Source organism: Salminus brasiliensis, chromosome 1 (genome assembly GCF_030463535.1).
Source record: "Salminus brasiliensis chromosome 1, fSalBra1.hap2, whole genome shotgun sequence".
NCBI classification, from domain to species: domain Eukaryota; kingdom Metazoa; phylum Chordata; class Actinopteri; order Characiformes; family Bryconidae; genus Salminus; species Salminus brasiliensis.
This window is the reverse complement of record NC_132878.1, coordinates 3,715,577-3,737,544: the sequence shown is the minus strand read 5'-3', so window position 1 is coordinate 3,737,544 and position 21,968 is coordinate 3,715,577. Positions and strand designations below refer to the sequence as shown.

General features: G+C 42.7%; 1 protein-coding gene across 2 annotated transcripts in view; it reads right to left on the bottom strand.

Annotated features, from left to right (window-relative positions):
- Positions 1–11,690, bottom strand: part of gpsm1b (G protein signaling modulator 1b) — a 59,182-nt gene extending 47,492 nt beyond the window's left edge. For both annotated transcript variants that reach the window (XM_072692714.1, XM_072692721.1), the window contains exon 1: positions 11,375–11,690. In XM_072692714.1, the coding sequence (XP_072548815.1) occupies positions 11,375–11,439 (65 nt within the window). In that variant the 5' untranslated portion in view covers positions 11,440–11,690. The remainder of the gene's footprint in view (positions 1–11,374) is intronic.
- Positions 11,691–21,968: the final 10,278 nt, after the last annotated feature.

Below are 21,968 nucleotides of genomic sequence, written 5' to 3'. Positions count from 1 at the left end.
TGACCTATTATCAAAAAAGCCAATCCTATGGACAAAAGTATTGGGACACCTGCTCATTCATTCATTCATTCATTCATTCACTTTCTGCTAGATTTGATCTGCATCTGTTCTAAACGCTCTCTGACTGCTGAGAGACCTGACTTTAAATAAACACCTACTAACACCATAGCAAACAAATAGCAACCACCTAGCAACACAATAGCAACCCCCCAACTTCATGATCAAATAGATCATATAGATAACACTTGTTTGTGACCCGTGACCTTATCTTATGCAAATTTTACAGGACAGTACCTATAACAGTACTCCTACGTTATGGCCGTTGGTGTAGCGTAGTGGGTGACAGTGCTGCCTTCTCTATTAGGCAGTGTGAAATGGGGTTAAATACTGTGATTAGGGGCCTAAACATCTGCACACTGCTGTAGCTAGCAGTACTTTGTTTGTTTGCTGTATTTTACAAATGTACCACATTAAATTCTGAATTTCGTGAATCGATACACCCCTAAAAATATGTCCACTAACATCTAAATTGCTACATCTACTTGCTGAAGATTTTAGGTAATTGCTGTCCTACAAGCGCTGGGGTGCTCTGTATGAGGGGGTATTATAGAGCTGGGCGATATGGACAAAATTTTATATCACGATATTTAAAGACATTTTTTACGATATACGATATTTATCGCAATATTTTGTAATTTAGACTAAATGCACCAACAGCGTAAAATATTTAAAAACTGCTATCTCAAAATATGCTTCACTCTATTGAATTAAATAAGACTGATTACACTCTTTGTAATGAAATGTGCATTGACGAAATTCACGATACACTCTAAAAGTGTATAAAAGCTTATAATGTACCACGATAACAAAACTGATCACGATACGATAAAATATTGTCATATTGCCCGGCTAGTCTATTAAAGTATTCCATTTCCAATCCACACATTCATGTAGTTCCTTCATGACTCTTGGTTGCATGATGACCCACATGTGTAAACCCACACCAATCCGAGCAGGTAAAGATGAAAAGCAGGCCAACTGCAGCGCTACAGGCCGCTGGCTGAATATAGCTCAGTCCGGACCACATCAAAGGCCAGGATATGAACTCTCCAGCAAAAGCAGACCAGCCAAATAAAACAAGCCAAGCCTGCTCAAATAGCAGAAGCACAGCGAAGGCCGACGGTCACTGGGTACGAAAAAACCTGGATCACAGGCAGATCACAGGCAACTCGTCTTGTCGAAGAGACACGTGCCAAGCAAGATGGTTGCTATAGTGTTGCTAAGTAATAGCTGTGGTGTTGCTAAGTGGTCACTAGGTGGTTGCTATAGTGCTGCTTGTAGCTGTGATGTTAATAAGTACCTGCTAGGTGATTGATGTAGGATCTCAGATGGTTGCTATAGTGCTTCCGAGTGGTTCTTAGGGTGTTGCTAAGTGGTTGCTATGGTGTCCAAGAATGTTGCTATAATGTTGCTAAGTGGTTGCTATGGTGTCCAAAATGGTTGCTATGGTGTTGCTAAGGGGTTGCTGTAGTGTTGCTAGTAGTTTGATGTGTTTTTCCTAAGCGGTTGCTACGATTTTGCTAAGTGACTTGATTTGGTATCTCAGATGGTTGATATAGTGGTGCTTAGTGGTTACTAGCTTGTTGCTAAGAGGTTGCTGTGGTATTTCAGGTTGTTGCCATGGTGTTGCTAAGTGGTTGCTATGGTGTGAGTAGTAGGAAGTAGTAGTAGTAGTAGCTAGTAGTATCTATGTAGTTGCTAGACCGTTGCTATAGTATCCCAGGTGGTTGCTAGGGTGTTCTCAAGTTGTTGCTGTTGTACCCTGTGTGGTTGCTAAATGGTTACTAGTGCATCATATCCTCAGGACATGAGAAAAGTGCACAAAAACATTTGGACCACTTTTATTTCTATAAGAAGAATCAGTAGGAAGTCCGTTGCTATGTGGAAACCGTGTCTCCAATGAAAAAGCTGCACACAAGCCCTCAGCAAGGTTGAGGTTTCAGTTCAGGTTGAATAGGGACTTCTACTTGGCAACAGTTGCTAAGAAAGAACTCTATGTACAGAGCCTGGGTGTCTCAGTTGTGCTGTAAGCGGCTACTACTGTGTGTGATTTCATAGCGCCAACCACAGGGTTGTTGGTTTAAATCCCAGCCGGTGAACCAAGAGGTCATCCAGGGTTATAGAGCAACACGTCCTGATGCTCTTCAGTGATCCTCACACTGGAGCTCTATACCTCACTCTGCTCTAAGTAAATGAAAAGCACAAGCTCCTAGCTGGTAGAGCAAAGATCAGTCAGCGTCCCTCTGCTCTAAACTCAAAGCTAATCCAGGATCTGGTTTAAACATTAGCCAGAAACTGAAAGCTCAGACTGCTCCAGGGCGACTAGCAGGACGGGTTACAGCAGGTCTTCTGACAGCAATGATGAGAACACAAACACTTTTAGGCCGTTTACTTCTTCCTGCATGTTAGTGATCAGGGATGTGACGACACATGCAACGATAGGTGCTTTCAGGTGTACTGTAATTTGGGGCTGTGGGCTCAGTGGTTAGAGTGCTGGGTTACTGTTCACACTGTTGTGGGTTCAATACCCTGGCCTGCTAAGCTGCAGGGATTTCTGCCAAGTAACTCACAGTTTTTGAGAAATCGACACCAGATTGTTGGGTCTGATTCGGTGAGATTCGGGCTTGAATACAGCTTTTTGATTGGACGTACGGTTTCCACACACAAACACATTTTTACTGAAATAAGGTAGTTTTTTGCAACCGTGGAAACTGCCTAGTAACCACTAAGCATCATATCAATCACCTTCTAGAGTATACATCTAGCAACCACTTAGTAACACCATAGGACCACCCGGGATAACATAGCAGCCACCTAGCAACACCATAACAACCACTTAGCAAACCTATAGCAACCACCTAGCAAATCACTTAGCAACACCATAGTAGCTGACCTAGGATCCTATAGCAACCACAGAACAACACTAGAGCATACATCTAATAACTGCTTAACAACACCATAGCAACTAACCTCGGATACTATAGCACACATCTAGCAAGCACCTAGTAACACCATATCAACCACTTAGTAAACCTATAGCAACCATCTAGCAATCACTTAGTAACACCATAGTAACTGACCTGGGATACTATAGCAATCCCCAAGCAACACTAGATCATGCATCTAACAACCACTAACATGACAGCAACCACCTGGGATAGCATAGCAACCACCAAGCAACACCATAACAAGTACTTAGCAAACCCATAGCAACCACCAAGCAATCACTTTTTTTTTAACACCATTAAGCATCTAGCAACCACCTGGGATAACACAGCAACCACCAAGCAACAGCATAACAAACACTTATAGCAAACCCATAGCAACCACCTAGCCAATCACTTAGGTGTAACCCAGTAACACGAGAGCATGTATCTAGCAACCACTTAGTAACACCATAGCAACCACTTGGGATAACATAGCAACCACCAAGCAATACCATAACAAATTCTTAGCAAACCCATAGCAACCACCTAGCAATCACTTAACAACACCATTAAACATCTAGCAACCAGTTGGGATAACATAGCAACCACCAAACAACACCATAAGAACCACTTAGCAAACCTATAGCAACTACTTAGCAATCATTTAGCAACACCTGGGATACTACAGCAACCACCTAGCAGCAACATAGCAACCACAACTATCTTGGATACCATAGCAACCACCTAGCAATCACTTAACAACACCATTAAACATCTAGCAACCAGTTGGGATAACATAGCAACCACCAAGCAACACCATAAGAACCACTTAGCAAACCTATAGCAACTACTTAGCAATCATTTAGCAACACCTGGGATACTACAGCAACCACCTAGCAGCAACATAGCAACCACAACTATCTTGGATACCATAGCAACCACCTAGTAACATCCTAGGAACCACTAAGCACCACTATAGCAAGCATCTGAGACACCAAATCAATCACCTAGTAAGCTGGAACACCATGGCAACCACCTAATTAAACAGGTTTTACACCAGTGACCACACAGCAAAAACATAGCAGTTGCCTGGTAGTCGGAACCACTTAAGCTACTTACCCCCACCTCTATTTACCAGTAAAATCTCTTACTGATCACACTTGGAAGACACTCCTACTACCTTCTCCTCACTGTAAGCAAACCTGCGAAGTAACTCCAGCATGCTGACCAAGTGTAGACCAAGTGACCCTACCTGTGGGCCCTGACCCCTCTGCTGGCCTCACTGGGAGAAGCAAAGCCGAGCCGTGGCAGAGCCCGCAATAGAAGGCAACAGACACGCTGTTAATTGGCAAGCTCAGACACAATTGCACCATAATTACATGCTTGTGGTCTCATTGGCCCAAATGCATCGTCATGGCAGCAGGGAAAAATGCAGCCTTGTCGAAAGCTTGGCAAAGAAGGGGGCAGCTTTTGATTGGTGACTGCGGACCGAGCGAGCTTATTTTCCCCTGAATCAGAGCGCTAACAACAAGCTGCAGCCAAACTGCCTGTATAAAAATCAGTGTAAAATCGGAGGAAATGAAGGCTTGCTAGAAACGTGGGCGTGCTGGTGTAACAAAGGCCTGGGTTCCTGAAGGATGCTCAGCTGGACTAGACTGTCAGGAAATGACCTCATCTGTGAAACATAAGCAAAAGTCCAGAAAAAGCAACAGCCAATCAGGAGTGACTCTGAAAAGGGTTGTGCCAGAATTACTAATCAATCGATTATATTGATAATGATTGGCAAGCCTGTCAGCCATTCACAATCACAAGTGCTAGTGCTAATTACTAGATCAAAGTTTTTGGAATAACCACAAAGGATTCCACAGCATGAAATAGCAACTGCCTAGCAACCACCTTGCAACACCATAGCAACCACTAAGTACCACCCTTGCAATCATCTGAAATATCATACTAACACCATAACAAACACCTAGCAATGCCATAGCAACCACCTAGGAACACCACAGCAACCACCCAGACTCATGGCTAAATAAGACACCACTCTACACCAAGAAGAGTCTTTGGGCAGGACTCCTAACTCTACACTGCTCTACATGGGTAACATGACTCACATGTAAGAGCCCTGGATAAGAATTTGAGGCCAGCATTAACCCTGAACTAAACCTAATCCTAACCCAAACTTAACCGTAACCGTAACCTAACCCTACCTAACCTTAACCCTAACCATAGCCGTAACCATAATTGTAACCTTACCCTAACGAAAGCATTACCAACCCTAGCCCTAACCTAAACCTAACTCTAAACTTAACCCTACCCCTAACCTAACTCTAACCCTACCCCTAACCTAAACATAACTCTAACCTTAACCTAACCCTACATCTAACCTAACTCTAACCCTAAAACCCAACCTAACCTTAACCTAAACCTAACCTAAACTTTACTCTAACCTTAACCTAACCCTACATCTAACCTAACTCTAACCCTAAAACCCAACCTAACCTTAACCTAAACCTAACCTAAACTTTACTCTAACCTAAACCTAACCCTAACCATAGCCGTAACCATAATTGTAACCTTACCCTAACGAAACCATTACCAACCCTAGCCCTAACCTAACCCTAACCTAAACCTAACTCTAAACTTAACCCTAACCCTACCCCTAACCTAAACATAACTCTAACCTTAACCTAACCCTACATCTAACCTAACTCTAACCCTAAAACCCAACCTAACCTTAACCTAACCTAAACTTTACTCTAACCTAAACCTAACCCTAACCATAGCCGTAACCATAATTGTAACCTTACCCTAATGAAACCATTACCAACCCTAGCCCTAACCTAACCCTAACCTAAACCTAACTCTTAACTTAACCCTAACCCTAGCCCTAACCTAACCCTAACTCTAAACTTAACCCTAACCCTAGCCCTAACCTAACCCTAACCTAAACCTAACTCTAAACTTAACCCTAACCCTAACTCTAAACTTAACCCTAACCCTAACCCTAACCTAACTCTAACCCTACCCCTAACCTAAACATAACTCTAACCTAACTCTAACCTTAACCTAACCCTACATCTAACCTAACCTAACCCTAAAACCCAACCTAACCTAAACCTAACCTTAACCTAAACCTAAACTTTACTCTAACCTAAATGTAACTCTAAACCTAACCCTAACATAAACCAAACCCTAATTCTAACCTAAACCTAATCTGACTTTACCTAACCCTAATCTAAACCTAACTCTAACCCTAACCCTAAACTAACTCTAACTCTAACTCTAACTCTAACCCTAACCTAACATTAACCCAGTGCAGCAAATCTGCAATTGTAAAACCACAAATGAACAATCAAATCAAATCAAAGAAAGCCTTTCTACTGGACAGTAGAAACAGTTATTCCAACAAAAGCAGGATGAGCTTTTTATAAAAACAAAAAAACACAAACATTTTGATCTCGGAAGAACGAATGCATAAGCAGGTGTCCCAATACTTTTGTCCAGTTAGTGCATTTGTCTGTACGGTCTGTCTTTCAGTCTGTTGGGTGCCCTTCAAGGTCCACTGCATTGGGTAGAGGGCTGGATGGCTGTATTGTTTGGTTTCTGCTGCGTCGGGTTACAGTGCTCAGAGCATTAATCCAAACATAATTGAAGGCAACCAAGTCCAGTTGTCAAGGAAACCAAAGAGAGAAAGTCCAGAAGTGTATTTTTTCATTTTCCTTCCTCAGAAGCCGCAGAAAAGCTAACAGCCCTCCAGCTTTCAGCTTTCTGTCCCCTGCAGATCTATACCCTGCCAGTTTCAGGGCCCATTCACTGCTTATCCCATCATTAGTGGACATTTCTACTCGTCCAGTAACCACTGACGAGCATTATGCTAATGCAGTCATGGTAACTGGTGGTCACTGACTTCCAGTCATTGCTAGTTGTGTTAGCATAGCCTGTTCGGTTAAGGTACAGCTCTAAGCTCAATGGTGTCGTGAACTACAGCTATCCCGCAAACAGACACCCCAGCCAACGTGCTCATGTGGGGCTCATATGGGTGGAACGTAGCCTAGGTGGGTTCCAGGTGGGCATGGGCTCTGAGTGGGGTTGTCCATGCATTTTACTGGGACCCAGTAACAGGGCTTCCCAAATGGACCCTGATTTCACATCCCACCCTTATCTCACACAGGTCCCATCTAGGCCCCTTATGAAGTACAACTCAGATGGGGCCCATGTTTAACCCCTACTGGTCCCATCACTGACCCTTACGTAGAGCACGTAGAGGAAACCTGGGGGAATTCTTCACACAGACTGAGCAGCTGTCCGTCACGTGAACGGAGCCTGTGGGGGAAACCGGTACGGTCAGTAAACACTGAGCCGCGAGAGCCATTAGGCCACACATCGAGCCCGGCCTCACATCCACAGCCCCTTCACTCTGCTGTGAGAGGACAGCAGAGCTCTATTAGTGTGAGGAGTGGGTGGCTCATAGTTGCCAGTGCACACAAACAGACCACGTCAAAATAAAAGTCACTAATACAGACGTACAAACAGACCACGTCAAAATAAAAGTCACTAATACAGACGTACAAACAGACCACGTCAAAATAAAAGTCACTAATACAGACGTACAAACAGACCACGTCAAAATAAAAGTCACTAATACAGACGTACAAACAGACCACGTCAAAATAAAAGTCACTAATCCAGATGAACTTACTGTCAGAATAAAAGTCACTAATACATACAAGCAGACCAGGTCAAAGTAAGAGTCACTAATGCAGAGAAACAGACCATGTAAAAATAAAAGTCACTAATACAGACGTACAAACAGACCACGTCAAAATAAAAGTCACTAATACAGACGTACAAACAGACCACGTCAAAATAAAAGTCACTAATACAGCCGTACAAACAGACCACGTCAAAATAAAAGTCACTAATACAAACGAACAGACTGTGTCAAAATAAAAGCCACTAATATAGACGAAAAAACAGACCACATCAAAGTAAAAGTCACTAATACAGATGAACTGACTGTCAGAATAAAAGTCACTAATACATACAAGCAGACCAGGTCAAAGTAAGAGTCACTAATGCAGAGGAACAAACAGACCATGTAAAAAATAAAAGTCACTAATACAGACGTACAAACAGGCTGTCAAAATAAAAGTCACTAATACAGATGTACAAACAGACCATGTCAAAAAGTCACTAATGCAAACGAACAAACGGACTGTGTCAAAATAAATGTCACTAACACATACAAACAAACAGACCACATCAAAGTAAAAGTCACTAATGCAAACAGACCATGTCCAAATAAAAGTCACTATTAAAAATGACCAAACCGACCATGTCAAAGTAAAAGTCACTAATACAAACAAACAGACTGTGTCTGAATAAATGTCACTAATACAAACAAACGGACTGTGTCAAAATAAATGTCACTAATACATACAAACAAACAGACCACATCAAAGTAAAAGTCACTAATGCAGACAAACAGACTGTGTCAAAGTAAAAGTCTCTAATACAAACAAGCAGACCGTGTCACTAATATGACAGACTGTTAAAATAAAAGTCACTAATATAGACAAAACCAACTGTCAAAAGAAAAGTCACTAATACATACGAACAGACTGTCAAAATAAGTCAGTAATAGAAACAAAGGAATCATGTCAAAATAAAAGTCACTAATACCAATAAAGCAATAAACCAGCTGGAAGTTAAAATGACTCCCATTTGTTCTCCTTTTTGGCTGTTCTGAAAAATGATCTGATCACCTTGATCTAATCCAAACCATGAGTTTTGTGACCTATTACCCCCAACACCAGCTACTCTAGTATCGTTTCCACAGTATGTTTTTCTTGCCTTCCACAATGATATGGATGCTAAAGGAGATTTTCCCACTGTTCGGTGAACGCTGTGAATCTCAAGCAAGCCTTTAAGGAGCCCTGCCTTTGTTTTCACCTGTTTACATGCATGAAATCATGCATATGAAAGGAGATCTGCCTCCAACATCTATCACACAGCGTGACCGAGGCTCCAGATGAAAGCTGACATCACACAAAGTTCAGACAAAGGGTCTCGTTCAAGTCAGCCGCTTGGCGGCCTTACGTCACACATGCACACACAGCAGGGGCACAGCATACGCTGTCAGGTCATTCATGTCAAATCACCTGAGAAAAAGGGCACTTCCCAAGCCCCCCAGGTTCTACTGCGCACCAAGTGAAGCGTGGTCACAGGTGCTGGCTTCTCAAAGTGTTGACTGTCGGAGGCAAAGGTGACCATATATAGCACTTGTTTTTCACACTCGTGTTCAAAGGTGCCTTTTTTTCTTCTCGGTGATTTAATAACTTTGCCCCAGGCTTGGAGGAACTTGGAGGTCTAGTAGCTTTTTGGTAATGTTCTACCCAGCCTGTCAGATCACTGATCACTCAGCTCACTGTCAGATTCTCGTTAGCTACATTAGCCTCACAGCTCAAGGGAAAAGCAACAGAAGAAAACTCCAGTCACTACAGTTCAAGACAACACACACTACATGTCCAAATGTTTGTGGACACCCCTTCTACTGAAAGCATTCAACTACTAACTAAAGTAAATCCATTGCTGACACATATGTGCAAATGCACATATATACACATACACACACATGCTTGTCTAGTCCTTGTAGAGACCTACTGCCAATACAATAGGAACAGATAAACATATCGGTATGTATATATATATATATATATATATATATATATATATATATATATATATACATACAGACACTGTTTGGTGAACGCTGTGAAAATATATACACAAACATATATATATATATATATATATATATATATATATATATATATATATATATAAATATAAAAAAGCCCCCCATGGCATTGAGCTGTGGAGCATCCTCTGGAAGGATGGTGATACTTTTGGGATACTGACTTGAGGAGTTGATGGTCATCCTGACCTCACTTCTCAAGCCAGACGCTCTTGTCACTGGATGCAATCAAATGCACACAGCAATGCTCATCCACCTCTAGTAGAAAGCCACCTTCTTCCCTGAGACAGTTCCTCCTACAAAAGCAGGCAATAACCTCTTCAGACGTCTGGTTTCTGGAACGGAGTGAGAAGCTCCTGAGAAAAGCACCGCTGTGGGGTTCTCTGGAGTGATGGGGCTCCATCCAACACCTCTGCAATGATCTATGATCCAACATCGGTACTAGACCTCAATCATGCTCTGGTGAGGCGGGAACCCTCACAGCAATGTCCAAGCAACTAGTGTTAAAGCCCTGCCAGACGAGTAGAGGCAAACTTTCAGGCGTACAGTGGCGAACACCCACCGTCTCTGAGGACAGGCATCACGACTGCACCGTTGCCCTGGTGGGTCCAATGAGCAAATAAGAAGAAAGGGCACATTGACCTCCAAGGCCTCATTTGGGTGTCGATTCACGCCTCGAATGCCATTAGTATTCCTCGCGGCGTCCCGGAATCCCTGTTGCAGCACTTGGAAGCTGGGCTAAGCGCAATGTCACTATGCCCTCTGGTGTCGTAAACACACAAACGACACATGATAACTTCAGCGGTGGCCTAGATGATGGCCATCAAGACTCATCAAGACCAGCGCCTTAACAGTGCTTTCCCCGGTGCCAGGTGTCACTGGCTGTCTATCCGGCGCTCCCGGAGCTGCAGAGAGGGCTGTTCTGTGGTCACATACACAAGAGACGTAAAAAACCACACTGCTTCTGAATCTTTTATTGGAGGAACTTCTTACACAGCTCTGAATCTCTGGCTGCGTTCAGAACCTGGTCTGCATTCTTTTATTTAGCACCTGGGTGACCCCAGAGCTGGCAGGAAGAAAGAGAGACAAGAGTGACAAGGAAATAGCTCTCGCACGGTGCGAAAGCACAAGGGAGAAAGAGAGAGAGAGAGAAAAGGCAGCAGAGACCAGAGAAGGCAGATAGCAGAAGCGACACGTATGCAAAAGCCAGAGAAAAGGCCAGCAGCTAGACTGTTGCTTATACAAATTCCAGTGCCATAAAACCACAGCCTGCATGCTTCTGCCCACCAGCCCACCAACCCCACCTCCCCCTCCATCCCTCCGTTCCCTGCGAAAGCGCCTCTCTGTTGCATGTGTGTTTTTGTGAAAGCTGTGTAAGTCAGTGCTGCCCAGCCTCTTTCGCAGAAGCCACAAGAAGCAGCAGCAGCAGCAGCAGCAGCCTGGGAGGAAGTCAACAGCCGGGCTCAGCGCCTCTCCCCCACCCAGAGCTAGCAACAGCAAGCAAGCCGGCCAGACCCTCTCTGCCTTCTCTTCCTTCTCTTTCTTCTCTCCCTTCTCTCCCTGGACTCGAACCTCAAGCTCTTCCTCCTTCGCTCGTGCACCCATCCCCCGAGCCTCTGGTTCCTACCTCGAGTGGAGCCTCTTGCTGGCCAGTTCCTGCTCCATGTTGGTCGCGTTAGCTGACTGAGCCATGGGCTTCAGCAGCCCTTACACAGATTTGCAGCTGCTCAGGTCTTCACTCCCTTCCACTGTGGCTCCTCTGAGTAGTGTGTGTGTGTGTGTGTATGTGTGTGTATGTGTGTGTGTATGTGTGTGTATATGTGTGTGCCAGCTCCTCCTGCCTTCTTGCTCGCTCGCTCACTCACTCACTCACTCTCCCTCTCTCTCATACACTCACTCACACACATACACACACACACAGAGAGACCTCCCCTCCTCTCTGCAATGGCAGCTAGCTACTGAGGAAGTGAGGTATTGAGCAAACACACCATAAAAAGCACGGGAGCCCCGCCCACCACTGTGATGTCACATAGGAGGAAGTGCTATGCTACATGTGGAATATTTGCCAGCAATTTCTGAATATAATATTAATATGTACCACACTTATTACATATGTGTAAGTGCTTATGTATAATATACTATGAAAATATATATATATGTAATATATTATACACAACCAGTATAATAATTCATAGTACAATATTCATTATTCATTAGTAATTTATAAATGTTATTAAATAATACAAAGTAGTTATTGGGAAAATATACTGTGTATAAATATATTAGCATATATGGAATCATTTAGTAATTGTTATTATAATAATTTAGTTACTGAATAATAAACTAAAAACATACATAACAGCTGCTAAATATTTCATATTAGTTCCTAAATAATTCATTGTAGTTACTGAAGAATACATAGCAGATAGTAAAATACATAGAATATACTGAATTATTAATAGTAGATATTCAACAATACATAGTGGTTACTGAATAATTCATAGTGGTTACTGTTTAATACAAAGCACATACTAAAATACATATCAGACACTGAATAATTAGTAGTGTCATAGTGGACACTCATAGTGGATACTGTCAGATACATAGTGCTTGCAAAGTAGTTACTGGATCATTCATAGTGGATACTAAGTAATTCATAGATACTAAATAATTCACAGGTATGCTATACAATACTAAAAAATTAATAGTAATTTTGAAACAATTAATAATAATAATAATAATAATAATAATAATAATGATGATATATTAAAAGACTCATAGTGGATACTGAATAATTCATAGTAGATACTAAGTCATTCATAGATACTAAATAATTCACAATTATGCTATACAATACTAAATAATAGTAGTTTTGAAACAATGAATAATAATAATAATAATAATGATGATAATAATAATAATAATAAATTAAAAGACTCACAGTAGATACTGAATAATTCATAGTAGATACATAATAATTCATAGTGGATACTGAATAATTTATAGTAGATACGTAATAATTCATAGTGGATACTGAATAATTCATAGTAGATACTGAATAATTCATAGTGGATACTAAATAATTCATAGTAGATACATAATAATTTATAGTGGATACTGAATAATTCATAGTAGATACATAATAATTCATAGTGGATACTGAATAATTCATAGTAGATACTGAATAATTCATAGTGGATACTAAATAATTCATAGTAGATACTGAATAATTCATAGTGGATACTAAATAATTCATAGTAGATACATAATAATTCATAGTGGATACTGAATAATTCATAGTAGATACATAATAATTCATAGTGGATACTAAATCATTCATAGTAGATACTGAATAATTCATAGTGGATACTAAATAATTCATAGTAGATACTGAATAATTCATAGTAGATACTGAATAATTCATATTGGATACTGAATAATTCATATTGGTTTCTCAACAGTTTTTAAAATATATCTGATTAACAGAGGTTAAGGAGTTGATCTGAATTTAAAGAGTGTGTGAGATTTTTGAAACTCACATAAACAGCATGAGCAGCTCTTCCATTACATGCATCAGAACACACCGTCTTACAAAGTCTCTCTTTCACGGCTCAGATCCTCGCTCTGCTCCTCCGTTATGTCTCTCGCTACACTGTCTAGTGTCTACATTCTTTCAATGCCACGGTCACTTCAGCCCCGTCGCTTTACAGACCTCACTGAATACTGCAGTGTTTCTCAACCTAATCCCAATCTGCTGCATCTGTAGCACACACTCAGCTACAGCAGACAATGCCTTCAATGTGTTTGTATCCGAACACACCCATCAGCCACAGTGCTGCCTGTGGCATCACTGTCCACGCTAATCCACCATGCTCTACAGATGCTGCTGTTGCTGTTGTTGGCAGAGACGAGGCTGATAACCACTGGAGTATTCCTGTAATGTAAACATGTGGCAGCTAAATGAGTCCCACGGGCTTATCTGAGGCTCTGAGGGTGGAGAAAGTGTGGAGAGATCATTTGAAGGTGTGAAATGACGTGATTATCACCCTCCTGACGAGAGTGACAGTAACCAGGTCTCGTGCCATACATGCCATCACCAGCAGACCCCTATGGACCACGGGACAGCTGCAGATGCCAAAGAAAGAACAGACTCAGGCCTAGATAACATCTGGATTAGATTAGTGTGTATTAGGGTGTACCGGGACATCCTTTTATATATAAATAAATCCAGTAAACAGGAGAAACAAGAGCTTCTCATTCTGAAGAAAGAAAGTAGTTTGATCTTGTAGGTGAGCTAGTCTGAAGAACAGAGCTCGGTTCCTCCAGGTTTCTCCTGGATGCCCCCCAGTCCAGCCAGCACAACGTGGAGGATGTGTTCAACTCCATCATCATCAGCAGCAGCAGCAGCCGCTCACCTGATTTACCATCATTAAGCCCTGATTTACCACCAAACCAGGTGTTGATCTGAGGAGAACTCTAAATAATACTAGACTCCATGAGAGAGGAGAACTTTGGAGATGTTCTAATGATGAACACAGTGATGGAGAACCACCACCACTTTCTGTAGGAGTGATATTATTAGTGTTTATTCTGATATCAGTGATTTACTGAGGAGATTTTTGATGCCTAGAACTTTTTTAGCACTTTTACTACAGCGCCCCCTGGATTAGCATTCCCTCAAACTTCCCTCTGCCTGCTTTCCCTACTTTCCATTTAGTTGCTCAGTACTGGAGCCACTGGAGCCTCTCCACCCAACACATCCAACACAGCCAAACACGAAACAGCCATCATCAAACCACAGCTATGTGGGACGACACAATGTGTTTTTTCCGGTAGTGGATCTCTCGGGCTCCGGGCCAAGCCTCGAGCATTCAGCGACGGTGAGGCAAACACTGTGGGCTTAATGGCCAGCGCTTTGCCAACAAACAGCAAAACAAGGCAGTTAAGACTACAAAGGCCTCTGTTTATCAGAAATGACCGTACTATTGGATCTTAAGAGTCCCACGTCGTCACATTAGCATACAGTAGCGTTATCCGACTTCGGCCTGCACCGCTTAACAGAGCGCTGGTCAGTTTACAGCCTTCCTCAGGAATCTTCACTAGCATGTCTGGAAGTCCCTCCAACACAGACCAAGCATGGCTGAAGCTGCTGCACTGCTTGGAGCTCAGTGGTGAACGCGCTCAGTGTGGAGAGCAGCGGCGTTCAGGCGGCCGAGCGTATCGGAGTCGGATCCTCTAGGAATGCTGCTGTGAGGAGTTCAGCAAAGCAGAGAGAAGGAGCCGAGCGTCTCTTTACGCTAACACCACATCACCTCATCTCTGACTGGACCGACTGAAGACCAGCACTGACTGAGCTTCAATCTGGAGGAGAGAGAATCAATCCGACAGGTTTAGCTCCTCCCACTCAGGGCATGTAAACATTAGCAACATTAGCACTGATAGCGAGCGCTTTGAACACCACAGCTAGCAAAGAGACACAGCATTGGGTTTCTACATTAAACTACTCAACAAGACCCGGCACTGAGGGATCTGACCCGGCACTGAGGGATCTGACCCGGCACTGAGGGGTCTGACCCGGTGCTGAAGGCTCTGACCTGGCACCGAGGGGTCTGACCTGGCACCAAGGAGTCTGACCTGGCGCTGAGGGCTCTGACCTGGCACCAAGGGGTCTGACCTGGCGCTGAGGGCTCTGACCTGGCACTGAGGGCTCTGACCTGGCACTGAGGGCTCTGTTTCTCAAGGGTTTTAACCAAATCTTGCTGAAACTGTCTGGTTGAATGCTGAATGAATTAACGCTGATCTTCGAGGTCAGCTTGCTAGCATTTTTGCAGTGGTGTCTCAGTGGTATAGAGCACCAGGCTATTGATGACAGGGTAGTGGGTTCGATACCCTGGCTCGGCAAGCTGCCACTGTTGGGCCCTTGAGCCTGAAATACCCTAGCAACTTCCTTGAAACTCCATAGCAACCATCTGAGAAAATAAATCAATCACCTGGCAACCACTTATTAACACCACAACAACGATGCAGTGATGCTGAGCGATGCAGAGCGTTCAGCAAAATCATAGCAGCCATTAAGGAACACCACAATGACAACTTAGCAAAAACACAGCAACCTACTAGCAACACTACAACAACACTATAGCAACCATTTTGGATACCATAACAACACCCTAGTAACCCCTAAGCACCACTATAGCAACCATCTGAGATGCCAAATCAATCACTTAGCAAAATCATAGCAACTACTTAGCAACACCACTAGCAATCATTTTGGATACTATAGCAACCGTCTAACAACACCATAGGAATCACTAGGCATCACTATAGCAACCATATGAGATACTGAATCAATCACCTGGCAACCACTTATTAACACCACAACAACGATGCAGCGATGCTGAGCGATGCTGAGCGCTGCCACGTTAAAGCCACAGTGCGTCTTCACACCACCTCCCTTTACTATGAGCGAGGATAGCTGAGACTACAGCTCCTCTCAGCAGCTCAGAGACTTGTTAGCTCTGTGGCTAAATGTGGACCGTCTTCTGTAAAAATACTACAGTCTGCTCTGTGGTGGTCAGTCCTGTGGGGTCCTGAGCATTGAAGACCACCCAGGGTGAAAGGAGGAGGCTAATAACAGAGTCTGCAGAGAAACAGATGGAGACGGTCTGGACTTATAGATCTACACACTGCTCAATAGGGAGGCAGGGGCATGCCCACTGTCCTCCATGGTTCCTACACCCCTGGCTGGACCTCCTGCTTGCTGTTTAGCCTGCTGAGCTTTGCGCCAGCTTCCAGACTGCTCCTGAAATGTGATTTGCACTGCTTAATTAGTTTAAACCCCGGCCTGTTTTCCCTACGTGCTCGGTGACGTGGCTCACAGTGTAGAGACGGACCCCAAACTCTCGAAATCAGTGTGGCTGTCAAGCAACGTCATGCAATGGTACTTAAAGGGAAAGTCCACCACAGTTCAAAAATGTCTGCTTAATTAAATGGTTGAGACGTAGACAAAGTCATTCAGAGTGGGTTTGCTGGGAAACGCTCCGTTCTAGAGAAACTCACCCAATCAGAATTGTTCACAGTGGAGGTGAATGGAACCAGACATGTGTAGAGTTTAATGCTTCTCAAAGCTGCCCTTACAGAAAGGTATTATTATAGTAAATGATAAATTATTCATTATAAATACACTGCCTGAAGCCTGATACACTGATTTACCACAGTTTTGAGAAGACTGTGGGTCTAAAGCCCTATTCAGCCCTATTCTGTAAAAGTTCTGACCGATTTGCACAGGATAGGAAATTTCTGCATAATTTACTGAGATGGGAGTGGCTTGGAAGTTAAAAAATGAGCAGCTACACCCCATTGTTTTACACGTATGTAGGCTATAGGCTAGAGGCTATGCTACACCGTGACTTACCTAAAGCTGCCAGAATCGCCACGCCTCTGAGGAATCCTATGGCTGTCTTCTGGATTTACGTGTTATTTGCCACTGATTTGAACGACCTGAGGTATCTGTGCCAAGACCACCAAAACTCTATGCCTCCTCGAGCAACGGCCTCGGAGAAAGCCTCCTTTGCCACAGGATATGACGGAATATTTACCCACAAAGCGATTCTGACTGGATTAATATAAAATGGGCTTATTTTTACGGCTCGTTTTACTGAAGGTAAAATGGGTCGGGATCTTCACTGATGCAGGAGGTGCAGTGTTCGGACTTGTAACCCATGTTACAGTAATCTCGTCCGGGATAGGGCTTTAAACATCATGGACATCATAGCTTATATCAATGCATGGGAGAATCCTGCAAGTCATGGAGAGACAGGGTGTCTGCTTGGAGGACCCCAAGAGGCCTTGGAGAGGCCTTGTTCTCTCTAGGGTGGGTAGATGGCGCTTTCCCCCCACATCACTGTAGTGCGGTGCTGGCCGTCACTGGAGTCTGCTGGCCGGTGTGTCAGAGCCGGGTATACTCTGTTTCCTTCCAGACGTGTTGGTTGTCTGGTGATGCTGCATCGGTGGCAGCATCTTATCCAGAGCGACTTACAAAAGAACTTCACTGTTTACTGAAGAAGAAGCGCAGCTAGTCTGAATAGACTGAAATTCAAAGATCCTCTAATCTTAGTCTCTACTAAACACAAGTCAATTAGGAAACCATAGGCCATGTCACTCCACTGCTGCGTTCTCTCTTCACAGTAGCTTCCTGTAGCTGCTGCCCAGGTCATCAGATTCAGACCCCTGACTCTGGTCTACAAAGCCAAGACTGGACCAGCCAGCCCCTCCGTACTTGATGGCAATGGTCAAAAGCCGATCTGCACCAAGAGCCCTTCCAGCTTCACGTACAGCTCGGCTCGACCCGCCATCCTTTAAGATCCACGGAAGACGAGCGTCCAGACTTTTTACTGTCCTGCACCGAAGTGGTGGAACAAACTTCCCCTGACTGTCCAAACAGCAGAGTCCAACACTCGCTGTCCTCAAACCCAGACTGAAGACCCTCCTCTTCTGAGAGTACTTGGGTGAGAGTAGAGTACTATGGTCTGCATATTGACTCCATGTTGAATTTGAGTTTATTCAAACTAGCTGAGTAAACAGCGAAGCACTTTTGTAAGAGCCGTAAATGTAAATGTACTCTACACTCTACACACCAAGTCCTCTCAGAAGAGGAGGGTCTTCAGTCTGGGTTTAAGGACAGCGAGCGTTGGACTCTGCTGTTCGGACACCCAGGGGAAGTTTGTTCCATCACTTCGGTGCAGGACAGTAAAAAGTCTGGACGCTCGTCTTCTGTGGATCTTAAAGGATGGCGGGTCGAGCCGAGCCGTACTTGAAGCTGGAAGGGCTCTCGGTGCAGATTGGCTTTTGACCATCGCCATCAAGTACGGAGGGGCTGGCTGGTCCAGTCTTGGCTTTGTAGGCCAGAGTCGGGGGCTTGAATCTGATGACCTGGGCAGCAGCTACAGGAAGCTACAGTAAAGAGAGAACGCAGCAGCAGTGGAGGAGTGATATGGCCTATGGTCTCCATGTTGACTCTGTTCAGCTCCTGAATGAGCCCTGAAATGTGATCTGGATTGGTTGTTCTGTGCGGTCGGCTCTAGACTTCCCCTTGTGCGAAGTCCCCGCTTCCTCGTTCCGCTGTTCAGTGGAAGTCTTCAGTCTGAGGGCAGCATCTCAGCCTGTTCTCTAGCTGCTCTGGCTGACGGTCTGACGTTTCTCCCTTACCGGAATCCACCGCCTCTGGGGTTTTTGCGAGCGTAGGGGTCTGTGGCGTACCAGCATTGGCGAGCCGGGAAACATTGCTGAGCATTTTCTGCCTGAGAGTCTAAGAGAGACCAGACTCTGAAAAAATTTTATGGCTCTGAAAAATGTATTCCGACCACATGAACTGTCTGCTCGAGCGCATCCGTTCCTTGCTTATCGAGGGATCTTCAGGACTTTTTATGACTATATGAGAATATCGATTTTCTGTGGTTTACATTACAAACCAATGGCTGGCAGATTTCTAGTGCCTGGCTTTTCTGAATGACATTAATACTGATGCTTTCAGGGTCATCGAGGCTTCTAGGGATTTTGCTTATCTCCATCTACAGCGGCTCCTATCAAGGGTGGGTCTACATATGGTATCAGGCAGCGAGTGACCAGTCAGTTCTTGAAGGCGATGGAGGTGTTGAAGCAGGTAAAATGGGCAAGCGTAAGAATCTGAGACTTTCACTACAACAAGAACCTTAACTGTGAGGTTCTAGACGTTGACTGGGTCAGAACATCTCCAAAACATCAGGCAGGCAGGTCTTGTGGGGTGTTCCCTCCTGGTATGCAGTGGTCAGTACCTACCAAAAGAGCTCCAAGGAAGGACAACCAGTGAACTGGAGACAGGGTCATAGGTGCCCAAGGTTCATGGATGCTCATGGAGGTCCCGCCCACCCGCCCACTTGTCCAGATACCACAGGATGCTGCCACGGCAGCTCTGACCGCTCAAGGCATGGACTGCACAACGCCTCTGAAGACGTCCTGTAGGATCTGGACACCTTCAGGCTTTAGTAGCAGATCGTTTAAGTCCTGTGAGTTGGGAGGTGGGGCCTCCATGAACACCAATGAACCTTGGGAGCCCATGACCAAGGCTCGATTACTGGTTACCAACAAAGTTCCAGTGGGTGGAACCAACATTGAGAAAAGGCACTCTAGATGTTCTAGATACTGGCTGTGAATGTGAGCAGTGGCGTTAGCAGGTTTCAGTCAGCGGTTAGATATCTATCATAGGTACACATATACATATATCTAGAGACACGCTTGGGCGGGTTTATGTAGATGAGATTGGTGACATCATTCATGCTAATTAGCAACAGTAAGTAGTTTGCTGAGTGGGCAGTGTTCAGTGTAGCCTAGGGAAAAGTGTCAGGGTTGAGTATACTCGAATAGCCACGATGCATACGAGGCTGTATGGTTCCGATGGACACTCATGTCCCACAATGCAATGCAAAACAGAAAGGGAGGAGCTACTCAGGTGTGTAAAAATGTAATAATAATAACAATAATAACAATAATAATAATAATAATAATAATAATAACAATACTAAAAGGTTCACCACAGCTTAAAGAGCCAGACAGAGTTAAAGAGACAACTGATGCTTTGCTGCCCTCTAGTGGTGCTCTCAGACTGGACTGAATGCAAACGTTGTAAAGTGTGTGTGTGTGTGTGTGTGTGTGTGTGTGTGTGTGTGTGTGTGTGTGTGTTTCAGAATAGCTGTGGTTCTGCTGGCTGTGCTCTTTCAGGCCCTTTTTACAAAAAAATGTTAATCTATACACTAAAACATTCAGCATCGACACATGAATAATAATAATAATAATAATAATCATAATAATAATAATTGATATTGTAAATTAGAATTTCTACAGTTTACTATTATCACCACAAACATGTTGGAACTAGAAAACTGTTGGAAATAACCTGTTATTATTATTATTATTATTATTATTATTATTATTATTATCTAATACTTTTAATGTATTATATAGATTTTACATGTGAACTGATTTTTAAATGAGCATATATGTGGAAGGTGATACATATTGTGATACAAATTCAGTAATCAGTGTATATGATTCTGATATCTGTATACAGTATTATTATTATTATTATTAATAATAATAATAATAATATTAATAATACTGTATACAGATATCAGAATCACATACACTGATTATTGCTTGTCAGATCGATATTTGACCAATGTTTGATGTTTTATTTAAATTTGTATGAAAATATGTATCACAATCTGCAGATATGCTCATTTAAAAATCAGTTCACATGTAAAATCTATATAATAATAATAATAATAATAATAATAATAACAAGCTATTTCTAACAGTTTTCCAGTTCCAACATGTTTGTGGTGAAAATAGTAAACTGTAGAAATGAGAAATTACAATATGGATTAATATTATTATTATTATTATTATTATTATTATTATTAATAATATTATTATTGTTGTTGTTGCTGTTGCTGTTGCTGTTGTTGTTGCTGTTGCTGTTGCTGTTGTCTTCATTTTCTAATTTAGCTTTTAGCAAGTACAATAATTCAGAGTATCTGAACATACATTAATCAGCCAAATCATTAAAACCACCCACTACTACACACTTACTGCCTACTATACCCGCCGCTTGACCAGAGCCACCGGAACCAGATCATCAATTCTATCCAGATCACCTGTCAGTGGTTTTAATGTTATGGCTGTTCAGTGTAGAGAAGTTTTTGTATTGTTGTTATTTCTCTATACTGCCAGTAGGGGGCGCTGTGTCTCCATACGTTGCTGTGACAGTAAGCGTAAACAGTGCAATACTGCCCCCTTAAGGTTACATGTTCAAAAGACCTTCAAAATCAGCAGTTGTTTTTTCTACAGAAACAGAAAAACTTTCATACTAAAAGATCAAAGTCATACATTAAAATAATCATTTAAAAAGGTTATTAAAAAATATAACAATTAATAAAACATTCATTTAAAATCCAGCACAAACTACATACCAGCTTTGTTACTACTACTACTACTACTACTAATAATAATAATAATAATAATAATACAATTAAATTTTATAAACATAATATCCCAATACCAATAGCACTGAAAAAGCACAGGGAAAATCTTATAAACTTAAAATTACAATAAAGCAAGTAACAGACACATTTATTAATTATTTTAAATTATTTATTAAATAATATTTGTTATGAGTATATTTATCA